We start from the raw sequence: 25,855 nt of genomic DNA, 5'->3' as shown, positions 1-25,855 counted from the left end.
GCCTTTTAAGGGACCTGTCTGCTCTGTCTGACATCAGTGACACGTTCTATTTACTTGCTTTTATGTTTTTAGTTGGATTCCTTCATTTTTGTTGTTGTTGTTGTTGTTGTTTTCATCTTCTTCTTCCCAGAATGCTATGTGTACACCTGATACTAGCCTGTACCCACTGAAATGAGATAAGCATTCTGTTCAAGATTCAGGCAAAACTTATGGGCTGGAAAATCTCACTGAGTCTCCCCTCCCCCCCTTTTTTTGCTTTACATCGGCCTTATGAAGAGTTCTGGAAAACTTGAAGATTGTGTTGTGTTGGCTTAATAAAGTTATTACATGATTTTTGCTTTTGGATTTTGCTATGGACCAACATGGCTACCTACATTATTTAACTTTGAATAACTCTGCCTCCATCTACCTCAATAATAAGGATTTGCTGTAGTAATTTAACTGTGAGAATGGTAAGAGCATTCTAAATGTTCTCAAAAGCACTCTCATCTCTAGACATCATACAGATATTAAAATTCCAGTCTTGCACCTGCTTCTGAAGCAGATGGCAGCATCGTTAAAAACTGAAGAGCACATCAATTTATATATTATGTGACTTGGCCACATTAATTTAGTAGAAGGCTGCACTGTTTCCTCCCTGTTCAGTCTCCCATCCTGTATATTTTTGTGTTTTATAACTGTATAGCTGAAGTAGCAGGGTATGGAAAAGACATTTGCAGAGGCTGAGTCATTAGACTTCATTATTGGAAAATATCCATGCAAGTGGGCTGAAAGTCTGGCCTCTGTTTGTTTTATAGCACAGTAAACCGGAAAAGTTTCAGAACGTCCAAATATAATGTATAGGAGCACACACACAATAAGAGAGTGCCATCATTTGAAATTCTTGGAAAGATCTCCTATAGATTCGTAAATGGAATTTGCCTTTATTTAATACTGCAGATTTTGGCAGAGCCTCTAGATGGCACCAAAAGGCTTTGAGTAGAGAGGCATTTTGTGCAACCCCCCCCCCCTCCCCTCTTCGGAGGCAGGCAGCAGAGTCAATAGACCTTCAGTCTAATTCTCATGCAGTTTTAATGGCTGATGACCCATGGAAAAAAGCAATATGTAGATCATATTAATCTAAAGAGCAGTAACTGGTCTGTACTGGGAAGGGGGAAATGCCTACAGAGCTTATCTCACATTTTATACACAATTTTTCTAGCTGTGGAACGAATGTTGAAAGCCGCCCCCCCCCCCCCCATTAAACAAATTGGTCTCCTGGAATAGAAATGAGCAGTGTCCATAAAATTGTGGGTGGGGGTCGGGAAACAGCAGCTAAGCAGGTAAAAATGATGAACAATTTGATCGGGCAAAGAGGCCCTCCCTTTCCAGGCTTCCATTGCTCTTCTGGCTCATAACAGAAACACTGATCAGATGCCCCCTGCAGGCCTTCATCGTGAAAATGGTCTATCCTGGCATGCTATCTTGAAAGACCAGAGAAGGACAATTACTGTATATTGCCTGAAATTCATCAGAAACAATTTGCATTCTACCATCATGTTACAAAACTGCCACACAGATATTGATCTAATTGCAATTTGCTGAAAACCTGATCGTTTTGCTAATACAGGCAAACAGTGGTTCTTGTCTGCCTTTGTGAATGAGGGGCTTATTGCTAGCCCCTTATAAAGTGCAGTACATTTAGGTGTAAAATATTTCTGGACTTGTTTCCACTGGTTTCTGTTTCAGAGTAATTTACGGTTAATTTCAGCAAAAGAATACAACTGATATGCAGCAATTGCTTGAAAATCATGGGTTTGTAAATTATAGTCTGTTTCCAGTTATGAAAGGGCACTTCCAATGTATGTGTGGGAGAGGTGCTTTCTGCAGATTCCTCCCTCTCATTGTTCCCACTTTGCCTCCTGTGCTGTTGGTGTCTTCTGACACACAGGAATAACATTTCAGCGGCTCAGTGGGCCACAGCAGGAAGAGGAGGGGGCAAAGACCTGCTCTATGAGCTCTACTCTGTGCACAGCTGTTATAGAATATGAATAATGGTGTTTGGTTTGATTTAAAATTTGGCTTTCTGTCATGGCCCTTTTATTACGAGAAACAACCTCTCTCACTGGGTCACAATTTTTAGGGCAGATTTTGCCTTCTGAAGAACGTCTGTATTTTTCAGAGAATTCTGGGGCATGTTCTAGGATACAAGTCTTATTTAGATCACTGGCCAGAATGGCAGGGCCTCACACAACCATTGTTCCCCTGTGATTGCAGCCTCATTGGAGCAATGGCAAGCTAAAGTTAGTCCTCCGTTACTAAGCTTAATGAAGAACTCCTGATTAGCTTTCAAGGAGAGTGAACATGGTGCACTAGTGTTTAGGGTTGCCAAGTCCAATTCAAGAAATATCTGGGGACTTCGGGGGTGGAGCCAGGAGACTTTGGGGGTGGAGCCAGGAGACATTAGGGGTGGAACCAGGAGACATTAGGGGTGGAGCCAAGATCAAGGCTGTGAGAAGCATCATTGAACTCCAAAGGGAGTTCTGGCCATCACATTGAAAGGGACCTTTTCAATTCCTTCCTTCCATAGGAAATAATGAAGGATAGGGGCACCTTCTTTGGGGGCTCATAGAATGGGACCCCCTGGTCCAATCTTTTTTAAACTTGGCGGGTATTTTGGGGAGAGGCACTAGATGCTATAGTGAAAATTGGGTGCCTCTACCCCAAAAAACAGCCCCCCCCAGATACCCACAAATCAATCCTCCATTATTTTCTATGGGAATAAATCTCCATAGAGAATAACAGAGTTCCCAGCAGACATTTCCCTCCCCTCCCCCCGCTTTCTGAGGACCCTGAAGCGGGGGGAGGGTCTCCAAACCAGGGGATCCCCTGCCCCCACCTGGGGATTGGCAACCCTACTAGTGTTTAGAATGTCTGGCTAAGATTCAGGAGACTCTGGCTTGAATCATCAGTGACCTTGGGCCAGCTGCATCTCTCAGCCTCATCTACCTCACAGAACTGTGGTTGTGAGGATAAAGGGGGGGGGGCAATGTTATAAGGTGCATTGAGGAGGTAAGTGAGGTATGAATATTTAAATGAAGAACCCTGTTTTGGAGTGAATTAAGGGACAATCTTCTCCTGACACGTCAAAGATATGGTCTGGGTTGTGAATCTAAAACTCTGTTTTGAGGATCAGTGGGCTAAGTATCAGGCAGCTTCATGTGGAAAGAAGGTGAATCAATAGAATAATGTGTTTCATAAAATCTGCCCTCTCACCAAAGGATATTGAAAGGCCCAGACAAAGCAGGGTTGAACGCCCCAGAACAGATTGCTGTAGGCATACTGTTATTACATGGTAATGCTCACTGTGTAGAAATTTCAGCACAGTAAATTCAGAAACAGCTTTCTCCTTTGCTTTACATAAAGAAATGAACTAACCTCTACCATAAATGATGAAGTCCTAACTATTTCCTTTTGTCCCTTTAGCAGTTAAGACTCCATTTTTCATTTTGTCCCCTAAAACCAGCATGGAATAATCACCAGTTACTTGGGCTGGCTGAGTCACATACCCTGATGGTCTCCCCTCCTCAGACTCAAATCACACTATAATTACCCAGAATCCCACCAGCCACTGGGTATTCCCACCAAAGGGACATACCAGAGGGATGAAACAATGACACTGGGTATTCCCACCAAAGGGACATACCAGAGGGATGAAACAATGACACATTGTCCATATAAGCAAAGATTTCTGTTATGGCAGCTGAAGTTAATTCAGGAGTTGTAATCCTTGAACCAGAGGTCCAGCATTGAGGCCCCAGCAAATATTAGCCTGCTTCCTCACTGCCATTAGGTTGCAGCTTCTGACCCAGAGGTTATTCCTGATACTTAGCTAATTATGGAGCTGCAGAACTTCCTCTCTCCTTTGGTGCTCAAATTATTCTGGCAGGAAAGGGGTTAACATGCAAAGCCAGCCTCATTGGAGCAGCCTCTTTCCTCCAAATGTAGCCATCTGGATTCAATAAAAACTAGCAAAGGAAAGCCTGTGTTCCTCCCCCCCCCCCCTTTATGGAGAAACTGTCAAAACATTCCAATGGTGTGAGCTAGAATCCAGTGCAGCAACTGCTAGCAAAGCACAAGACCCCAGGTACGGTCATGGCTCCCCAAAATGCCTTTCTTCTGCTGCTTATCCTGGCTGATGCCATCCACGGGCAACAACAACAACAGTTGATGGAGTACATGGAAAGAAGGCTAGCTGTCTTAGAGGTGAGAGAGCATGAGATTAGAATGGCAAATGATGCACCCTGCTCTGGATCTGATGCACACAGTGCTAGGAGAGTTCCATTCTGCAGTTATGGATGCTGGCTCTGGAGTTGCTTGTGGCAGCCAGGTAGAAGAAATCAGTGTCTAACTGGGAACTGACTTCAAGGTGCAGAGATCTGATAATTATTCTTGACCTAAAGTTTAAGCTAGGGAACTGAGCTATAACAGTCATACTCCCTCTTCACCCACAAGTGTTGGTGGGTTGAGAGGCTGGGATAGAAATGGGGAAGTCTTTGACTGCCCTGTTTGTATAGTTTGTCTGTACAGGGAGTTCAAGACATTCTGAGATAATTTTGCCAGCCTTGTTCTTTACTTTAGTGTTTCATGGCTCTATAGAACATCTCATTTAAGAACCCAATGGGTACACAGCTTTCTATTATACTTAAAATATTTGCTATTATATCTTTATTTGATAATGCTACTATGGCTACTGAGTGTTAGTGGCTGGATCCAAAGCACCAGCTGGGAGGATAAAAAAGGCTGTCAAGGCTCTCTAATTTCTGCAGTCATTCAAGAAGAAAAGTTTGCAGAGAATCTTGATACTGTAATGCGTAGTACACAGTAAGAACTGAACACCTCTAATTTTTGTTGTTGTTTTTCAGTGTTAATAATCCTGTAGTCTTATTTTATCAGCCCTATGTGGTTGTGTGAATGGTTATTAGAGCCTCAGGCTGGTGATTTTTTTCAACTTGCCAGATTAGATATTTTTATCTGACCCTGACTGAGTCTTTGTTTGTCATGGACAGGCCTCGGATTCAGCAGGAGCTCAGCTTTTGAACCTTTCTGAGGGTTCCCCCTCCTCCTCCCCACCTTGTCCATTGAATAGTAGGTGCAGCTGCATAACAATCCCTGGATGAGCTCCACCAACTATTTTTCTACAAAGCGACCCCTGGTCATGGAGCTTTATCTCTTTCATTCCTAAAGTTTTTGCTTCCCTTTCTTTTCTCAGGAACGAATCTCTCAGTGGCATGATCAGAGCAGTCGTTACTCCAGTGAACTAAGGGATTTTAAAAACAAAGTGTTGTCCATGCTGGAATCAGTGGAGAAAGAGCGAGAAACAATCCGGGCAGAGGTGGAGAACACAGCTGTGCGGGTGGATCGGCTGGAGCGTGAGGTGGACTACCTTGAAACCCAAAATCCTGCTCCACCTTGTGTGGAGGTAGATGAAAAGCTCATGGAAAATCAAGTCTCCACTGGCAAAAAACGCAAGAATGAGAAGTATGAGAAACTGACAGGTGAGAGGAAGTCCTCACAAATATGCTTCTGCAAGGCAGCTGCAACACATCCCCACAAGTTCCTGACATGATCCATATGTTCCATGTATTGTCTTTTTGAGATAAATGTGTATATGGGCCTAGCTGAAAATGCAATTGCCTTACTTTGGGGAGGAGGGAATAGTGCACATACGTGCCTTGTTTTAAAAGTCTAAATGTGCACCCTGGAGTAGGAATGTGCAAAAAAAAAAAAAAAAATCGGTAGTACACAGATTCGGAAGTATACGGGGGGGCGGGGGCGGAATACGGAATCCCGTATATTTCTGAATTCCGTAGTCAGAATAGCCGCATATACGGTAGATGCGTGGCTATTTCCGAATATATGGCCCCATTATACCCTATGGGCCATTATAACCTATGGGCCATTGAAATCAATGGCAAATAAGGTATATTTGAAGCCACCTGGAGGGGAGGGGAGGGGGTTTGAGGGAGAGCCCCCAAATTTGCAGGGGACCTGCAGGGGACTCTCCCCTACAACCTCCCCAAGTCCCAATTCCTGGGGCACCCAAAGCCAAACCTAACTTCACACCAGAGAATCTCTATAGGACCGAAATGCACTATATACATCTATCTACTCTATGAACCCTGCCACACAAAACACAATCTGCTCAAGGTCTGCTCTGCAGACCTGGCTGCAGCAAACCCAGATGCCAGCTCTCCAGCCCTGCCCCAAAGAACGCAGAGAGAGCGGGCCAAACACAACAAGCATGCTGGCTCTGGGTCTCTTACCCAGGTGCCAGCTTCCCTGTCACAGAACACACAATCTACAGATGCCAGCTCTCCAGCCCTGCCCCCAAGAACGCGGGGAGAGCTGGCCAAGCACAACAATCCTGCTGGTTCTGGGTCTCTCACCCAGGTGCCAGCTTCCCTGCCACAGAACACACAATATACAGATGCCAGCTCTCCAGCCCTGCCCCAAACAACATGGAGAGAGCTGGCCAAGCGCAACAAGCCTGCTGGTTCTGGGTCTCTCACCCAGGTGCCAGATCCCCCCCCCCCAAAAAAAAAACCAGAACCAAGAAAAGGGACAACAGGAGAAGGCCAAGAAACTCAACTGTTTAAAAAGTGGCCTTTTAAACAATGAAAATTAGGCCAAACAGCCCCTCCCCCAAGAACCAGAACCAGAAGTGAAAAGGAACAACAGCAGCACAACATAGCAGCAACAAATCAAACACAGAATCCTTTTAAAACAGTAAAAATCTTAACTTTTAACAATACAGGAACTTTACCAACCCCTCCCCCCAAAAAAAACCTTCACCCTAACCCCAAGAAATCCAAGCCACCCAAATCAAGAAAAGTAAAAGGACACTGCACTTTTAAAAGTCCTCTCACTAAAGTAAGATATGGGTAAATTGGCAAACCCCCCCACCCAAGGCCCCCTCCCCCAGCAGAACCCTTTAACCCTGACCCCAAATAAGCTACCAGTACCCACCACCCAAATCTGGATAAGTAAAGGGATTCTGAGTCTTACAAAGTCCTTTTACCAACTAAAATAAAAACAAGAACCCCAAGACTGTCTTACCTTAGATGTCTTCTCTACTCCAAGCATGTCTGGTAAGGCTGAGAGAGAGCAGCAGCAGCTGAGGCCAAGGGCCAGCACAGCACAATCTCTCTCACACACCAACACAGCAGCAATGGAGGAGTCCAGCCAGGCAGACTCCTTAAAAAGGTTCTCTGGCCCTACAGAGAGCACTTTCAAAAAATAGCACTGCTCTGTGATTGGCCAGACAACAGTGCTTACTTGGATACCCAAGTAAGCAAAAGATCAAAAGAACAGCAATGTTGCTGATGGCTGGGGGATCTGCAAAGCATGCATTTGCAATCCATTTTGCAAATGCATGCTTTGGATTGGCTGCTGGGGCTCCTCTTCCCCCTCCCCCCCTCCCTGATCCCAGGGAGGCTATGGGAGAGGCGGGAAAAGGCTACCAAAGGTGGGAAAGGAGGCAAGCAGCTCCCCTGAGGCTGCAGAAGCCCCTTTCCCGCCTTTTGCATTGAATTCTGTATACTTCAGAATATCTATACGGAAGTATACGGGGAGCCATACTCGGCTCCCGCATAATGGGCCCCAATTGGATTCAGCTGTATGCGATTCCGTATACAGCCAACTCAGGGGTGATTCGGCAGTTGATTCGGTTCGGCCGAACCGAATGCACACCCCTACCCTGAAGAAGACTTGGAAAAAGCATCCTAACCACTTTCTTTCTTGACCTAAAGGGTTAGTGATTGAGAATTAAAATTAAAATTGGCAATGTGGAATTGATGAGGGCTAGTTACCAAAGAAGAAAGCAAGTAGCCCATAGCCCCTCAATATTTATGTAACACATTTTATTCCAGTTTCACATGATTCTTAAAGTGGTTTCCAAATATAAAGCAGTTGCAATTTCAAAATTTAAAACACTTAAACAATAATTAAACATTAAAATTAATAGAAACAATTAATTCAAGTAAAAGCCCAAGTAAACAGTGCAGCCTTACAATACTGTCTGAACTGTCAGAGAGAAGAGGTGGCTTTATTTCAACTGTCATTACAAAGACAGGGCAGCTCGTGGGTGCCAAACCATACCTTACATGATAGGTCCTGCCATTATTTTAGACGTAAACATGACCCACTCAAAAATGCTGCAAGGGCCCACAGATTGGCAGGACCAGGTGATTTTGTCCCCCTGCAGCTTTTAAAGTGCCAAAATAGTTCCCTGTGGCAGTTTCAGCAATTTAAAAGATGTGGGGGTAGGGGTGGGACAAGATTGTCTCATCCCACTGTACTGGGAGCATGATCAGGAATAAGTCCTCATGGCATTTTTAAATGGCTTGAATTCACCTCTAAAATGGTAGTGGCAGTGGTTGCCATAGCATCTGTTCTGGTCCTGAGAACAATCTTACCTGGGCAGCTTTTTTAGTGTGCATCTTAAAATCCATCCTGGTTCATGTGGGGTGAGATGATCCCTGAAGTTTGTGAGACCCAGACCCTAACAGGCTTTAAAGGTCTAAAACACCACCTTCAACTGAGTTCTGAAACAAACTGTAGGTGATGTAGTAGAAAACAGCAAGAGTCCAGTAGTATCTTAAAGCGTAACAAAAATTTGTGGCAGGGTATGAGCTTTCATATGTCACTGCTCACTTCTTCAGATACAGATTCCCAGGGGGTCTTTCTTTGCCCCTTCAGAAGTCTGCATTTGCTCTGAATATATGTACTTGCAGCCCCACAATGAGGCAAATAATGCCCTCAGGCCATTAGGATTCAGGAAAACTGACTAACACTTCTGTTGCCTGCTAGCTTCTAAGGAGAATTGGGCAAGAAGTGTCCTGCCCCCCCCCCAAAAATCCATATTCTCTACAATTGACAGCAAGACTTGCACTGCTGTCCTGCTCTGTCGTCTACTGAAACAGGGAATGGCAGGACTATAGATATTAACAAAAGTTTAGATATCAATCACTAAAGCTAAAGCCAATGGAGGGGGGGCAGTTTGCCAGAAATAAGTCAGAAACAACTCATCATTGATTAGGATGCTTTGTAAACAAACAAGCTTGGACTCAGCTACTCAGTGAGTATCTGGATCTCATTTAAGCTGTCCAGGGCCAGGTGATAAAGAATATATTGCCAAATTTTACAGTTTCTTGAACATATAAAGCGAATTTATGCCATTGGTCATAGGGCTGCCAGCTTCCAGGTAGGACCTGGGGACCCCTGGAATTACAGCTGATTTCCAGACTACATAAATCAGTTCTCCTGGAGAAAATGGATGCTTTGGAGGGTGGAATCTATGGCAATGTACCCCACTGAAGTCCCTGTCCTCCCCAGGCTCCATCCACAATCTCCAGGAGTTTCCCAACCTACAACCCCATCCTCCACTGGTGGCTAAGGAGGACATGGCAACCATAATCTACCTCAGTATTATCAACTCTCACTAGCAGCAGCTCTCCAGGGCTTCAAGCAGAGAAACAGTCTTTGGAAACACCAGTTACCTCAGATCCTTTAATTAGAAGTGCTAAGGACTGAATCGGACACTTTCTGCATGCAGAAGTGCCTCCCCTAAGGGTTCCCTTTAATGAGGGACCAGTTTGCGGAAATCAAAAGAAAATTAAAATCTTCTGAATGCATTTCTCCCCACTGTGAATAAATGTAGCATGAACACCAATCTCTCTCTACAACTGTTCACCAGCAGCTTTGGAGGGCAGATCTTTGGTCTGATCCACCAGTAGTAGCAGCAGCTAGTCAGAGGTTTACACATAGCTCACTACAGATAGTGGTACTAGTAATTTTGGGCTTCTCCAGGGTTTTTTTTTTTTTTGTAGAAAAAGCCCAGCAGGAACTCATTTGAGGCCACACTCCCTGACATCACCATTGTTTCACACAGGGCTTTTTTGTTGAAAAAGCCCAGCAGGAGCTCATTTGCATATTAGGCCACACCCACAACACCAAGCCAGCCAGAACTGTGTTCCTGCTAAAAAAAAAAAGCCCTGGGCTTCTGCATGAGAATATGGAGACTTTATTCTTAGCTACAATGGCTGAGCTATGTCCATTATCCTGATTCAGAGATAAGAGTTCCATACATGGGTCTATTGTGATGGAAGCAAAATTCCTCATTTTCCTCTCCTAACTGGTGAATCTTAAGACAGGGGCTTGTATGATTGTACTCCTGTACAATGCCTTGAATATTGTAAGTCTGTGAGCAGGGAAAATTAAAACCCTGCAACCATTTATATCTATTCAGGTACCCTGCACAGCTTTGTGGGGAAGGTGAGCAGTCTTAAAGACCATGGGAAGAGTTCTGGAGCAGAGTGCAACCATTTATTTCCTCTTGAATGAACATAGTTAGTTGGAGTATACTTTCAAAGGTATCACTCAAAGCAAGAGAATACAGGATAAACACTACCTTTTTTCTCAGCATGGGTACAAACTAAAAGAGGAACATCAGTAGTTTAATCCTCTCTGAGGTGGCCATGCAAATGGAACGTAAGTGGAACGGTTTACTGCTGGAGCTAATGTAAGTGTAAATGACAGCTCTTTGAAAGTTGAGTGGCAAACATACTCATGACAAGCATTTCTGAGAGTTCTGAAAAAATTCAGCAGTTTCTGAATGCAGCAGACATTCTGTCATTTATAGGTTGCACCCAAACTAGATTGGCCATTTCTGCTGATGCCCCCTTCTTGTTGTGCCTGAGGGTTCTCTTATTCCCACAAGAGCAACATTCTGTGGAGATAAGTAGGCAGTAGTGGGTGAAGGAGGCAGGAAATTTCCATTTCATTCATGGAAAATTTAGTGTGAATCCAACTCTATGATTAGCTCACCTGACTCTGCTGTATTCAGACCCCATTCTAAACTATGGGATATAATAGGGTTGCTAGGTCCAGCATAGGAAATACCTGGGGACTTTGAGAGTAGAGCCTAGAGATTTTTCCATTCTCTAAAATAAACAAATCAAATAAAAATTCAGCAGTGCAGTTCCCCTGAATACAGTCTCATTTCCTCCTCCTCCTCCTCTTTTTTTTTTTTTTTACCTCCAAAGGGGTTCCCCATCAGCTGCACTTCCACTAAATGAAAGTAAAATTTTTCATACCCCCACAAGTCCCTTGCCAGGCTTTGGTAGCATTTTCAAGCATGGCTTTATTAAAGGACATGTACACTCATAAAGCAGCCAAAATAAACACAAACAGTTTGCAAGCCCATACTTTTGTGATCTTACTAGGCAATTTACTCACAGGAGTAGCTGAATGTAACAATCTGCTGTATTTCAACCAACTTCTTCAGACTAAGGAAAATAAGGAACAAAGCAGTCTAGGGGGTGGAGTTTTCCTCCATCCCATGATCAGGTTCTAGTTTACTCTTTACTATCATTTTACTATGCAAACAACTTCTGAAATGAATGCAAAACAAACAGAGGTACTGTGCTCTCTTCCTTTCTCACAGCTTAACATACTCACCGGGAAGAGCAATGTGGCTCTGCCTGCTCACCCCTGCTGCCCCTTGCAGCTTTCCTCCTACTGGGATTTAAAGGCACACACACATTCCAAAACACAGTTTGCAAGCTTCTTCTGCAGAGTTTTAAAGGTACATCATGGCTGTTGGGGTGGGACTTCAGAACTGGGGGATCCCCTGCCCGGACCTGAGGACTGGCAACCCTAGTTATAAACTGCCATTTGATTCAACTCCATTTTAGTACAGTGTTGGAGTTTAGTTTTAGTTTAGTTTATTTACGATTTATATCCCGCCTTTCCCACCAAGTGGCTCAGGGCGGCTCACGGCACACGCTTCCCAAGAAGCAATGCTCTGTTGGTGGAAGCAGTGCTCTGCTGGCATTCTGACTTCTTTAACAATTGTTAGTAGAAGAAAAAATGCTTTACATCCAGATTCAAATGACTGAGTTTTGCTTGTTTGGCTAGTGTTGGTCAAACAGAGCAGCCGAACAATGTAGCTGCTCCAGTGGTGTTCAGCTATGATAACATTTTCTCAGAACACAGCTTCCCTTCATCTCCTTGCTCTGTGTCCTCTTCTTTCCCATAACCATCAATGCCTGGGCCACTGGAATCCAGCCCAAATCTCTGGCCTTACCTGGAGGGAACTGAGCAGGAGACTAACGAGAAGAGGAGGTGGTCAGGCCTAGCACTCAGACACAGGGAAAGTGATGCTGGGTGAGGTTTAGAGGGTTGCTATGAAGGTGCAGCGCTGTGCTCTCCAAGCCAGTAGATGAGACGGGACTGAGAAGGAGAGGAAGTTCAGTCTGGAGCAGGGGTGGCTGAACTTGCTCAATGTAAGAGCCACATAGAATAATGTCAGATGTCAGTGAGGGAGGGACGGTGGCTCATTGGTAGAGCATCTGCTTGGGAAGCAGAAGGTCTCAGGTTCAACCCCCAGCATCTCCAAAAAAGGGTCCAGGCAAATAGGTGTGAAAAACCTCAGCTTGAGACCCTGGAGAGCCACTGCCAGTCTGAGAAGACAATACTGACTTTGATGGACCAAGGGTCTGATTCAGTATAAGGCAGCTTCATATGTTCGTATGTTCATGTTTGAGAGCCGCAAGACATGAACATCAGATGTTTGAGAGAAGGAAGGAAGGGAAGGAAGGAAGGCAGGCAAATAGATGTGGGGGAGAGAGAGAGAGGTGAAAAGAAAGCATCTTTAATTTTAAGTGCATTCTCTGAGCTGCCAGCTGGCTTGGCTTGGAGAAGTTATTTAAAGAGACAAATGCCTTTTCCAAGCCAGCCAATGGGGTAGTGGTGCTTTGAGAGCCACACAATATGTATGAGAGAGGCACAGGTGGCTTCCGAGCCACAGTTTGGCAGCCCCTGGTCTGGAGGAAGAAGGAGAGAAGGGGGAAGAAAGAGGCCTATTGGAGACCACAGTGTCAGAGCCAGGCTTGAGAAACATGTGTCCTGCCCCTGAGAGGCTGTAAATGGTGAGTGGGTGATATTATTATCAGATCTCTGCTATGTAAGAAGCCTTAAAAACATACAGGCAGGACTGGATTAAGCCCTGTGGAGGCCCCTAGGCAGTCAAAATCTTGGGGGCCCCTCGCAAATTATCTCAGAGTTGGAGTGGCCACCCCACCACCCGTGGCCCCTGCTGCAGACTGCAGGTATCTTCTCAAAAGCCCTGCGGGGGAGAGGCAGAGAGAGGCAAATTTGGCGATGACACCAGCATCAGCTGCACCAGGCAAGTTGGGCAAAGAGCCACTCGGTTGCTGGCTGCATGTGCAGGCTGGGGCTACAAGCAGGAGGGAAACTGGAGGGAAAAGCTGGCCTTGGGCCCCTAAAGGCCTAATTGTCAATCTGGCCCTGCATACAGGGCAGTATATGGTAGACTTCTTTTGAGGTTGCTTACCTGAACGGACACCAGGTATGACATTCCACTGCCTCTGAGAGTTCCATGCACCAATAGGCATATCTTCCTCCCCATAAAGAAAAAATTCCCTTCAAAATCCACCTTTGGATCCCAGGAGACCAGGGCCAGATTAACAATAAGGCAAAGTAGGCACTGGCCTATGGACCCCCATGCCTTTAGGGACCCCAGGTCAGCTTTCCCCCCTTGTTTACTCCATGCTTGCAGCCCTCTCAGCTTGCACACTCAGCCAGGAACTGAGCTGCTCTTTGTCCAACTAGCCCAGTGTGGCTGTTGCTGGTGTCATCACCAAGTTTGCCTCTCTCTGCCTCTCCCCCCCTGCAGCTTTGTTAAAGAGGCTTATGAGAAGGTGCCTGCAGGCTGCAGCAGGGGCCACAGGTGGCAGGGCGGGTGCTCCGAGATAATTTGTGAGGGGTCCTTTGAGATTTTGACTGCCTTGGGGCCTCCACAGGGTTTTATCTGGCACTGCAGGAGACAGCAAGTAAATGAGTGACCTGGCCATGACCATCTGTTTCTTCTCAAGTTTTTATTTAATTTCTGAGAAAAAGCAAATTTGGGGAATGTAGCAAAATAGCAAGAGAAAAGGGGGAAAGACTGCAAAAGCTCTATTTTTGTTCAAGGCAAAACAAGTTTAGGGAATGAAAATTGAAAAGGGGAGATTGAAAAGGACTGATAATTAGCTTTACTGAAAGCAGAAGATCTCTGAGGGGATCAAAAGATCTCAAGGGTTTGCTCTAGACTTCTCTGCCCTTTTTTTGCCCTTTGATTTTAGATGATTGATACTGAGCAGACTGCATATGAAGTAATGCTTTGCCACACAGTACAACAGTTCAGGGCAGCATCCTCTGATTCTGCTTGAAGGAAGAAAAGGAGCCAAGCAGCAGACTAACAGGCTTTACAAGCAAACCGTGGTCTGTTGTGTATGGTGGCTAAGGCCATTTCTGCACACATGCAGACTGCCACATTGATGTTTGTAAAACTTTCCACACAATTTCTGGCTGCTCCAGGAGTAGCTTTCGAATTTATTGCCCCACTACCACGTTTTCTGGATCAACTTTTCCTGCAAATTCCCCACCTTTGGGTATTAACTTGCAGTTGTAAAGTGTGGAATTCTCAAAATCAGATTTTGTTTCCCACCACCTTTTGTGTTGTCAGCATCATGTGCACACTCTACCCCCAACTGCCCAAATTCCACAAACAACAGACTGATTTTTAGGCATAGTTTTGATTGTGTTACAATTCAATGCTGTTTTTAAAAACTTGATAACAGGCCTTTTTTTGAGCAGGAACACAGTTTCGACTGGCTTGGCATCGGGAGGTGTGGCTGACTACACAAATGAGTTCCTGCTGGGCTTTTTCAACAAAAAAGCCCTGTGTGAAACAATGTGATATCAGGGGTTGTGGCCCACTATGCAAATGAATTCCTGCTGGGCTTTTTCCACAAAAAAGCCCTGCTTAACAATATCACTGTGTTATGAGCCGTGAGGTTTAATGTAGCCTGTCCATTAAATCCCTTTCCTTTCCTTTTTTTTTTTGCTGGTAGATTTTGTCGGCTCGCACTTGTATTGTTACTTCAGTCCTCTTCCTTCTCTTCCCCTGTAGCTCCCAGTGTGTTTTCAATGAAAATCCAGTCTTTTAAACATCTGAAAATAATGGAATTATATACCTGATCTGATAATTGTGGAAATTCAACATGGGCAGTGTTTCCATTTAACATGCTTTATAATTATTGAATAACACTGTTATGAATTGGTTTACCTGGTATGATTTATTTATTTATTTAGTTGATATGTATCCCGCCCTCCCCGCCAAAGCAGGCTCAGGGTGGCTCACAGCATAAAACCTCACAGAATTAAAACAATACATATTATAAAATAGGACATTCTATAAAATTATATATTTAGAGATTATAAGAACAAATCATTTAGTGCTCAGATCTAGATATTATCTTGTTAGATTTTGCAGTGCGACGATATTCCATCTATGATGTAGGCTCCATATCAATTAAAGGCCAGCTGGAAGAGGATAGTTTTGCAGGCCCTGCGGAACTGACCAAGATTCCACAAGGCCCGCATTTCCTCTGGGAGTTGGTTCCACCAGTGGGGGGCAGCGATCGAAAAGGCCCTTTCCCTGGTGACCTTCAGTTTGGCCTCCTTCGGCCCGGGGATTACCAATAGATTTTGTGAACCGGATCGAAGCACCCTCTGGGGAGTATATGGGAAGAGACGGTCCCTAAGGTAGGCAGGTCCTCGGCCATATAGGGCTTTAAAGGTAATAACCAGCACCTTGTAACAAATCTGGTACACTATTGGCAGCCAGTGCAGTTCCCGCAGCCCCGGCTGTATGTGCTCCCACTTAGGGAGCCCCAATAACAACCTGGCTGCCGTGTTCTGCAGTTTCCAGGTTCGGCACAGAAGCAGTCCCATGTAGAAGGTGTTACAGTAATCCAACCTCAAGGTGACCATTGCATGGATCACTGTTGCCAAGTCGTTGTGCTCCAGGAAGGGGGCCAACTGCTTCACCCGCTTAAGATGATAAAAAGCAGATTTAGCAGTGGCTGCTATTTGGGCCTCCATTGTTAAGGCAGGCTCCAGCAGCACTCCCAAGATTTTGACCTTATGCGCCATTTTCAGTGGTGCACTAACAATTGCTGGGAGGGGATTTCCCTACCCAGACTGCCTCAACTCAGGCAAAGGACCGCTGTCTTTGCTGGATTTAGCTTCAACCTACCCTTCTAAATGCCTCTAAAAGAGGCTGTGGTCCTGCGTCATCCCACCACAGCCTGCAACGCCAAATCCAGATTTTCTGGGACACAGTCAGGCCAGCCGTCCATCAGTAGATAGAGCTGTGTGTCATCAGCATATTGGTGACAACCCAACCCATACCTCCGGGCAATCTGGGCAAGGGGGCGCATGTAGATGTTAAACAACTTCGGGGAAAGCACCGCCCCCTGTGGCACCCCGCAGTTAAGTGGGTGCCTCCAGGACAGTTCTCCCCCAATCGTCACCCTTTGTCCCCGACCATCAAGGAAAGAGGAAAGCCATTGCAAGGCCAACCCCTGAATCCCCGCATCGGCGAGGCAGTGGGTCAGTAGACAATGGTCGACCGTATTGAATGCAGCCGATAGGTCTAACAGCATCAGCACCGTTGAGCTGCCTTGATCCAGATGCCACTGGAGGTCATCCACAAGGGCAACCAGCACAGCCTCCGTCCGTGACCTGGGTAGAAGCCAGATTGGTGGGTGTCTAAAATGGAAGCGTCATCCAGAAAACTCTGTAACTGTAACGCTACTGCCATCTCAATAATTTTACCCAAAAAGGGTAAATTCGAGACTGGCTGGTAATTTGTCAATTTGGCTGGGTCTGATGTAACTTTTTTTCAGGAGAGGACGGACCACAGCCTCGTTTAGAGGCGTTGGAAAAAGCCCCTTCGAGAGGGATCTATTTGCAATGTCCCATGTAGGATATCTAAGCTCCCTATGGCAAGCTTTAATTAGGGGGTTAAGGGTCCAGATCACAAGTTGTTGGTCGTATAGTAGAGAGAATGATGATTGCAAACAGAATACTACTTTCATTAGGATTCTGGGAGAATCCTCACTGGCCATTTTCTTAGTTGGTGACTAATGAGAACCTTTGAAATGGTGGCAAGCATGCTGTTCCCTATGATATATCTACCCTTTCCCCCCAGAGTTATGATGTGATAACGTTATTGCACATGTTCAAAAAAAAAGAGAGGAGGTTTTGTCACTGACAAAGTGTGTGATGACACAGCAACACAACCCCTTTTCAAAGGAAGTGCAGAATACTTTGGGAGGATCAGATCCAAATTCAAGAAAAAATTCCCTGAAATATATGCTTTTTTGTGAAAGAGGTGTCACAAAATTGGAGCATCAGCTGGAGATTCAGCTTACCAGGAAACAGTGGCAACACTGAGCTGTGGGAAAGGTCTAAGTAGTGTTTGTGCAACAAACTGTAATAAGTATGGTTTATTATGGCATCTGAATAAGTTTTAGTATACTTTTAAAAAAATTCTGACAAATGGATTTGTGTTAGAGAACAAAGCTTACCTTCTGTAACTATTCTTTACAGACTGCAGTGATACTATCTCCCAAGTGAAAGCCATGAAGATTCTAAAGCGTTTTGGCAGCACTGCTGGTCTCTGGACCAAAGACCCCTTAGGGAACTCAGAGAAGATCTATGTGTTTGATGGCACCAGCAATGATACTGTGTACGTCTTTCCCAGGATGAGAGAATTCACACTCTTTTCTGCTACCCGAAAAGCAGCACGTATCAGGCTGCCCTATCCATGGGTTGGCACTGGACACTTGGTATATGGAGGCCACCTTTATTATATCCGGCGACATGGAACATTCCAGATCATCAAATTCAGTTTGGCCAACAAAACTATCGTTGATAGCTCTGTCTTCCCTGCAGAGGAGCAGATCCCTGTCTTTGGTCTTTCATTTTACAACTACATTGAGCTAGCAGCTGATGAGGAAGGACTCTGGGCTATCTATGCCACACAAGAGAATGAGAAGAACATTGCACTAGCTAAACTAGACCCTGCATCTCTAGACATTGAGCAAATGTGGGACACACCATGCCCCCGCGAGAATGCTGAGAGTGCATTTATCATCTGTGGAGCCCTCTATGTAGTGTATAATACCCGCCTGCCCAGTCGGTCCCGTATCCAATGTGTCTTTGATGTCAGTGGCTCTATGTCATCTGAAGATGCTGCCCTGGTCTATTTCCCCAAGCGGTATGGCTCTCACTCTAGTATGAAATACAATCCCAAAGAGAGGCAGATCTATGCCTGGGATGATGGCTATCAGATCATTTACCGTATGGAGATGAAGAAGAAGACTGAGATCTGAGAAAGGCCAGGGCTCTGTTGGAGAGAGCATCAGGGACATGTTCCTGTGGCTCTGCCACCCATTCATGCCAGGTGGCACTGTGGTATTTTCAACTCCCAAAGAAACATGCAGCCATTGAAAATGGCAGCTTGAGTGTTAAAAAAGAAAGAAAGATGGCTTCACATTCATCAGTTCTCAACATGAAATGTGTGTGAGTGTGCATGTGTCTGTGTATACAGTGTCTATATACAGTTGTAATCAAACTATATATATATGGTTTGATTAGAACTGTTCTATAAATTACTGGATGGAATGTATTATAAACAGAAGATATTTACTATATTTCTTAAAAAGACTAGTTTGTTTTCAACTAGCTAAGTAGAAAAACAACCAAACAATGAAAACAAAGGAATGGCATTTTGCAATAAAAATGCAGATAATTTCTTTTGCTAAAAAGGACATTTAAAGTAGAACAGAAATTATCTGTATCTTTTATTGCAACTGCCATTCTTTTTTGGTTTTTCGCTAAAGCAGTTAAAACTGAAAAAACCTTTTAAAATTAAAATTTCTTATCTACTTGAAACACACACACACACACACACACACATGTTCTATACAATATTTTGCAAAACTTTTAATCAAACCTAGTTCCTTGAGAGGGATACATATCCCCAGATTTTAACTGTAGCTTAGAAATCAACCTGGCATCTCCCCACTAGAACTGCCATTCTGTAGACTTTCCCTTCTGTAAAAACAGCCCAGCAGCATTTTCAGTTCATTGCCCATATGGGTGAGTGGGCAGGCCCTCATGACTCCAAGACCAGACAACTAGAGTTTGTACTGCTATAAAAGATATTCCCAGCGGCTCCTGTTAATTTAACAAGAGTGTAAAACACATTGTTCTTCTTGCTTTCCCTGCCCTTCAAAAGGAACTTGTGTTTCTGGGAACTCAGATGTTATAATTGGGTAGGCCAGGTGGCAGTTTCCTGCTTAGTTGCTGTACCTTATTATTTCTCTTGTTATTTTTAATGTCTTGGGTTCCTCAGTGAACCCAAGCATGTTTGTGCCAGACATTTTTTTCATGCATATGAAAAAGTAGTTGGTGTGGTCCGCTCCTCATTGTGAGAGCTTCCCCTGATTTGCAATTTGCCTCTGCTTTTCTATGCAAAGAACTTGGTTCCTTATTAAAGAGGTACTCTTTAATAAACTGTGATTAGTTTAGACAACACTCTTAGAATGTACTTTAGCATAGCTATTGAGATTGATTTGTTCAAGGCCTTGCAGGAAGAATCTCTTTCAAAATCAGGGCCTATGGCTGCCAAGCTCCCACCAGGGGTGGGAAATCCGTCACCCTGGAGGGCCCCAACCCACTGGTAGGGAGCAGGCCACCAGGGAGATCCCCGCCCCTGAAGAGCCCTGTCGGCATGCACTGTCCCCAGCATGATGACATCACATGGAAGTAACATCATCACACCGGGGATGTTGTGTATCGAGGACTCTCTAGGACTCACGCTAAAAACTCTGTGGTACTATAGAGTTTTGCTGAGAATCCCAGAGCATTTCTGGTACCATGGAGTTTTATTATGAATCCTAGAGCATCCCTAGTGTGACATCCCTGGCACAATGTTGTCACTTCCGAGTAATGTCATTGCACCGTGCATTCGAAACAAGTCCCATGTCGCAGTGGTGGAGGGACTTGGCAATTCTTTCAGGGCCACATTTTGTCCTTTCCAACAAACTGGAGTTTAATTGAAGGCTTCCCAAACAAGGAAGCTTTCAGTCAAATTTCATGTGGGAAAAGAGATGAGAGGAGTGAGGAGGGCATGAATATGGCAAACAAGTTATGTTTATGCCAGTTATAAAGAAACAAGATTTTGGGAAGGGGATATATTAAAAATCTGTCTTACACTGAATCAGACCCTTGGTCTATCGAAGTCAGTATTGTCTACTTAGACTGGCAGTTGCTCTCCACAGTCTCAGGCAGAGGTCTTTCATATCACCTGCTGACAGATCCTTTAACTGGAGTTGCTGGGAATTGAACCTAGGACCTTCTGCTTGCCAAGCAGATGCTCTGCCATTGAGCTATACCCCCTCCCCAATGACGCTGTAATCTTTCTTCAGTCCCTAGGATTTAATGTCTGTCTCTTCTTCCTCCCTTGAAGGTTAATGAAAATGGATTGTGTTTTTGAACTCTTGGAATCCTATACCTTCATGCTTTGGGTAGACCTGTTTTTCATATATATTACATATTAATTACAGCTTTAGATTTTTTTTTTAGTTCCAGCTTCACTCTCTCATTTTGTCTATCCTTTTCTTCCTGTTTTTTTTAATTTCTGCAAGGAATACTGTGAATGCTGAGGACTGGCTTCATGTTTTTGAAGGTTTTCAGGCAAGGAGACCTTTTTGACTGTCTTAGATTATGTGTATGTTATATGCATGTTTAGTGGCATACTCTTGAGATACAGAGGTAGTGATGCGGTAAAATGGGACTATATTCTCACTTCACATCAGACTCTGCCACTTCCTTGGATCATCCTGGGCTGTAAGCGATATGAGAAGCTGCCCCACTGACAGTGCAGTCCTAAAAACACTTACTAGGGGAGTAAGCTCCACGTTTGCTTACTTTGCTGAGTAGGAATTTGAGTAGATCTACTTAGGATTGCTCTTTTTAGCATCTGTGAGTCAAGATATTCCCTTATGTATGTTAAAACATGCCATGGCTTCATTGCTGTGCTTTCCAGCTATGTCATGCACTAACATTTACAATGAAAATATCTTTTGGAGAGCCCACTAATCACAATTTTTTTCTTTAAAAAAATTGCATTGATTCCATCCCCCCCCCCCCAAATGTCTTTAATCTTCTATAATAAAAAGTCTCCTTGATAGCTGATGGATTGATTTCATAGAACAAGAGGTGTTACCATGCTTCAACTTATCGCTTTGCAAGACATCTTTAGTAAGGGGGTATACAGAAACACTATGTTTTGGGCATTACTGTTATGCCAAGACATACTCATCTTTCCTGCTGCTGAAGTACTTTGCTCCAGCAGTGACACAGCCTTTCACAGAAAACAGGGGTTTCTTCCCTCTCTCCCCCCCCCCCGGTAATTTCACCGGAAAATGAACTGGCCATACTTTCACCAAATGTGGGTCCTGCCTATGGGATGCCTCCACTCCTTCCTCCTATTATCTCTTATTGTCTTATTTATGTGTACTCCTGCTTTTTGCTCCATAGGAACCCAGAACAAATTACAGCATCATTCTCCCCTTCTCTGTTTTATCCCCACAAAAGTCTGTGACATAGTTTAGGCTATGAGAGAGTGATGGGCCTGAAGTTACCCAGTGAGCTTCCAGGGCAGAGTAGGAATTCATACCTGGGTCTCTAAACACTGCATCACACTGGTCCTCTGGCAGCCTGTTGAGTCCTAGAATGGAATATAATGTCTCAAACATAATTACAGGGGGCAATGGTGCAAAACAGCTTTTAAACTGTACTAAAACCCACCTGAACAAAGACACCCCTCAGGCATTCTTCCTTTGAGTATATAAAAACCAGCAGTTAACTCCAGCTCTAAATGGAATACACAAAGAACAGAAGAAAAATGAGGTAGTTCTTACATTAATAAAGCTGGAATACATAGACAAAGAGAGGAGAGAAATGAACTGCTTCAATGTCCAACTCACTACTATGAATGGAGGTAACAGATTGAAAATTATTTCACAGTGGTGTAAAGGTAAGCATGTTGCACAGACTGCGAAGACAGGGTGGGAAAAATTCACCAACTTCTCCAAAGGCTGTATATAGTGCACCCAGAATGTGGTTGCAGATGACCATTGGTTACTTGCTATGGTGTGCACATGATCACACCATGTTTTCAGGAGAGCAATCCTCTCCCCCATCCCCAAATGTACATAAATACAGGGAAGCCCTAAGTATAGTAAGTGTTTCCCTCAACATTTGCTAAAGGCAAGCAGCATGATAAGTCAAGCACATCATGGAAAGTTAGTCATAGAATATAGATCTGGGTGGGTTGTTTGTTTGTTTTTTGTGGACTCCCAGGATTTTAAATGTCACTTTCTTTGTATTTGTGTTGGTTGCATCAAACTTTTCAAAGAATACAGAGGCTTTTCTTGCAGGCTTTGTATTACAATGTATTTTTCCTTTGTTTCTCTGATAATGTTGTGAGGAAAGGAAGCAGCCACAGCATTATAACCACCCCCCCACCCCAGAAAAGACTTTTGAGAAATGCCTGCTCACATCTACTAAGTCTTGGCTTGAATCTCTCCATTGTCTTCAAAACACAAACATAAATGGAAGACAATCTGCAGCCAGCTCTACTTTTGCCTGTCTAATCCTGACAGGGATGAGACAGAGAGGCAAAACAGACTAGCTGCTTTAGCAGAAGATTGAGGGGTGAACAGTCCCTTCACAAATCTTGTATGATGTCAGTTTGCATAAGTCTTCACAAGAGTCAGAAAGGCAGAAACTGCCAGTTCAGAAAATGTGATGCAAATAAACAGAGAACCAAATGGTGTGACTGTACACACATCCACCTGAATTGGAAGTGGTTGATGTCCAGTTAAAATATTGATTGGACTTAAAGAAAAGGTATTGGTGTGTGTTTGTGATAAAAACAGATTTGCTGCCTTGCAGCTGGGAGAACTGTTTCAAAGTAAAACATTTTGTTCGCTTTAGACAAAACTCCAGCAGAAGCTTTCTGGGGTTTCTTGGCCAGCTGGCCCACCAACTTCTCCAAGTTTTATCGGACTCCAAGTCTGACTGGAAATTCATAAGACAGAGATTTATGCAACAGCTGGTGGCTGGCTGGCTCAGTCCCAGGAAATTCCCAGCAAGTACGGAGACAGAGAAGTGGATTACTCTCTTAGTTTGCCCCAGATTCTTAGCTGCGGTAGGGAATTAATGATTCTTCCCTGAAATGGGCCTATAAGATTAATGTGTAAGCAATTAATTCCCTTTGGGGATACTAGTTGTAAGAGAAACAGTGGATAGTACCTTTCTAGAGGCTTGGTTATGTCTAGGATCTACACTGCAGGACTTTGAAGCTCTGCCCCTTATTCCAGTTTTTGTGAGAGCTGACTGTGATTACTTAGTGATTATAGAAAGATACTCTGCACATGCTCAGAAATAGTCCTATTATGTTCCATATCCATGGCTGAAGCTTGGCATCAAAAATATACCTAGGAGTTGCTTTTATGAGGCTTTGTTCCAATTAAGCTCTTCAACAGGCAGTTGAAAATCTGTTGGAACTCCTTTAGAAGTTAGAAGTATGACCTGACTTCACTTTGAAGCAAGAGAAGCATTGGAATTGCTGATAGATACGGCAGATGGATTCATTTGAAGGGCACTGCTGTGAGAGTCAGTAGGGGCAGCCAAGCAATACAGAACAGGCAACAGCCCAGATATTGGCCAAGGTCAGTGTTGATAGACCACACAATATGGGCAAGCTCCTCAATTTATGATCTAGAAATCTTTCAGTATGCTTTCTGGTCATTCAAAATCTTACTAAACTGCTGAGAAGTTCTGCATAACTTATGCAATGGTTGTGGTCATGCTGTATCTGTAGCCCAGACATTATTGCAAGACCTGTTTGAGTAACACAGTCCTCATGTCCCCTTTTCTTTCTTTCTGAGGAAAAAAGTCCTCTGTGGCCAAAGATGGGGAGCTGATGGATCCAAATCACATGGCTCACAACTCTTTCTCTCTTCCTTTGTTATTCTCTCCCTCTCCCTTTCTGGAAACTTAGAGCTATGTCCTTTTCATGACCCAGATAATTCTACCCTTGCAACAGAACTCACACCAAAAGCAAGTTGAAATCTTTGTGTAGCTATTTAGCTTGGCTTGATAAAAATCCCTACAAGGATGCTGAGTCTTTGCCCAGAGGTATGTGTTTATCTACTGAGTATGGCACTTTCTACCTCTTTCCTCCATCAGTGTCTTCTCTCACCTACTGGGGGGCAAATTAAAGTTTGGTTGAGCATAGCAGGTGCTGGCCAATGGTAAACAAGAAGTCTGAAGCAAAATTAGGACACAAATATAGCTGCTGTAGCCTGGCTTGTTGCCCTGGAGTGTTTGAAAGTACAGGCACCATCACCAGGTGTGGCAAGTCTTCCACACTGAGAGCCATGATTTGGGGAGAAATGAAACAATTATGAATGACTGGTAAGTAGCAGACATGTGGGAACATATGCAATGGGAGTATGTCAGATCATCCAACAAACTGTTCCTTTTTATTGGAATACTTTGCATATGTTCTCAGTTGGGGGGAGGGGGGGGGAAGCCAGCTGAGCATGCTCACACTACCTTCATCCAGCTTCTGCCATCTGCTGCTGTTACCACCCCATTCTTTAAGTACCTACAATATTTGCATCTCACATTGAGTGATTTACAGGTGGGAGATGTTTCCCTTTCTTATAGTTTCCTGTCTTGGCATTCATTGATGGGAAAGGCAGGCAAACTGTCTGGATTGGGATTAATTTATATGTTTTTGTGTGTTCTCACAATGTTTTGCCATTATCCCTTCTCCAAAATCATTTTCAGCCCAAAGAAGAAGAGTTGGATTTATACCCCACCCTTCACTTGGAGTCTGAGAGCAGTTTGCAATCTCCTTCTCTTCCACTTCCCACAACAGACACCCTGTGAAGAAGAAGATATTGGATTTATATCCTGCCCTCCACTCCGAAGAGTCTCAGAGCGGCTCACAATCTCCTTTACCTTCCTCCCCCACAACAGACACCCTGTGAGGTGGGTGGGGCTGGAGAGGGCTCTCACAGCAGCTGTCCTTTCAAGGACAACCTCTGCCAGAGCTATGGCTGACCCAAGGCCATGCTAGCAGGTGCAAGTGGAGGAGTGGGGAATCAAACCCGGTTCTCCCAGATAAGAGTCTGCACACTTAACCACTACACCAAACTGGCTCTACTTAAATCCTACTAAACTGCTGAGAAGTTCTGCATAATTTATGCAATGGTTGTGATCATGCTGTAGCTGTAGCCCAGACATTATTGCAAGACCTGTTTGAGTAACACAGTCCTCATGTCCCCTTTTCTTTCTTTCTGAGGAAAGCTGAGAGAGCTCTTGAGGGAACAGCACTGAGAGAACTGTGACTAACCCAAGGCTACCCAGCAGCTGCATGTAGAGGAGTGGGAAATCAGACCCATTTCTCCAGATTAGAATCTGCTTCTCTTAACCAATATACCAAACTGGCTCTCAAATCAACACACAGAGGGTTGTTTCCAGTAGAGCTGAGTTCTCCACAGTCAGGGATCCCCACCTCCCACAGCTGTTGTACTTCCCTCTGTGAATTTAATTTCAGATTCTTATGTTTGGAATTGTGCACCTTCAAACTAAGGCACTCTCCCAGAGTACTGAGGTGAAATTGACCAAGATTTTCATTGGCTAGGAAAGGGTTGGTCAGTTTCAGTACACTGGGTGAACTGAACATTGTTAATATTTTAATTTGGAGGATTCCATCTTTGTAGGATTCTTGTTCCTACTTGATAGGAGACTGACTAATGTTTTAGCTGCTGAAAGCTTTGGTCAATTTCATATTCAATACTTGGGGTGAAGACCA

The 25,855-nt window shown here is 44.2% G+C and overlaps 1 protein-coding gene across 1 annotated transcript; it reads left to right on the top strand.

Annotated features, from left to right (window-relative positions):
- The first annotated feature begins 3,978 nt into the window (after nucleotides 1-3,978).
- On the top strand, nucleotides 3,979-18,619 carry OLFML3 (olfactomedin like 3). Its single transcript, XM_060231193.1, has 3 exons — nucleotides 3,979-4,245; nucleotides 5,252-5,537; nucleotides 17,503-18,619. The coding sequence occupies exons 1-3, from the start codon at nucleotides 4,135-4,137 to the stop codon at nucleotides 18,285-18,287; spliced, it is 1,182 nt and encodes a 393-aa protein (XP_060087176.1). The 5' UTR covers nucleotides 3,979-4,134; the 3' UTR covers nucleotides 18,288-18,619.
- Nucleotides 18,620-25,855: the final 7,236 nt, after the last annotated feature.

Source organism: Heteronotia binoei, chromosome 2 (assembly GCF_032191835.1).
Source record: "Heteronotia binoei isolate CCM8104 ecotype False Entrance Well chromosome 2, APGP_CSIRO_Hbin_v1, whole genome shotgun sequence".
Lineage (NCBI taxonomy): Eukaryota > Metazoa > Chordata > Lepidosauria > Squamata > Gekkonidae > Heteronotia > Heteronotia binoei.
Note: the sequence above shows the minus strand (reverse complement) of the source record. Positions and strands in the feature narration are given on the sequence as shown.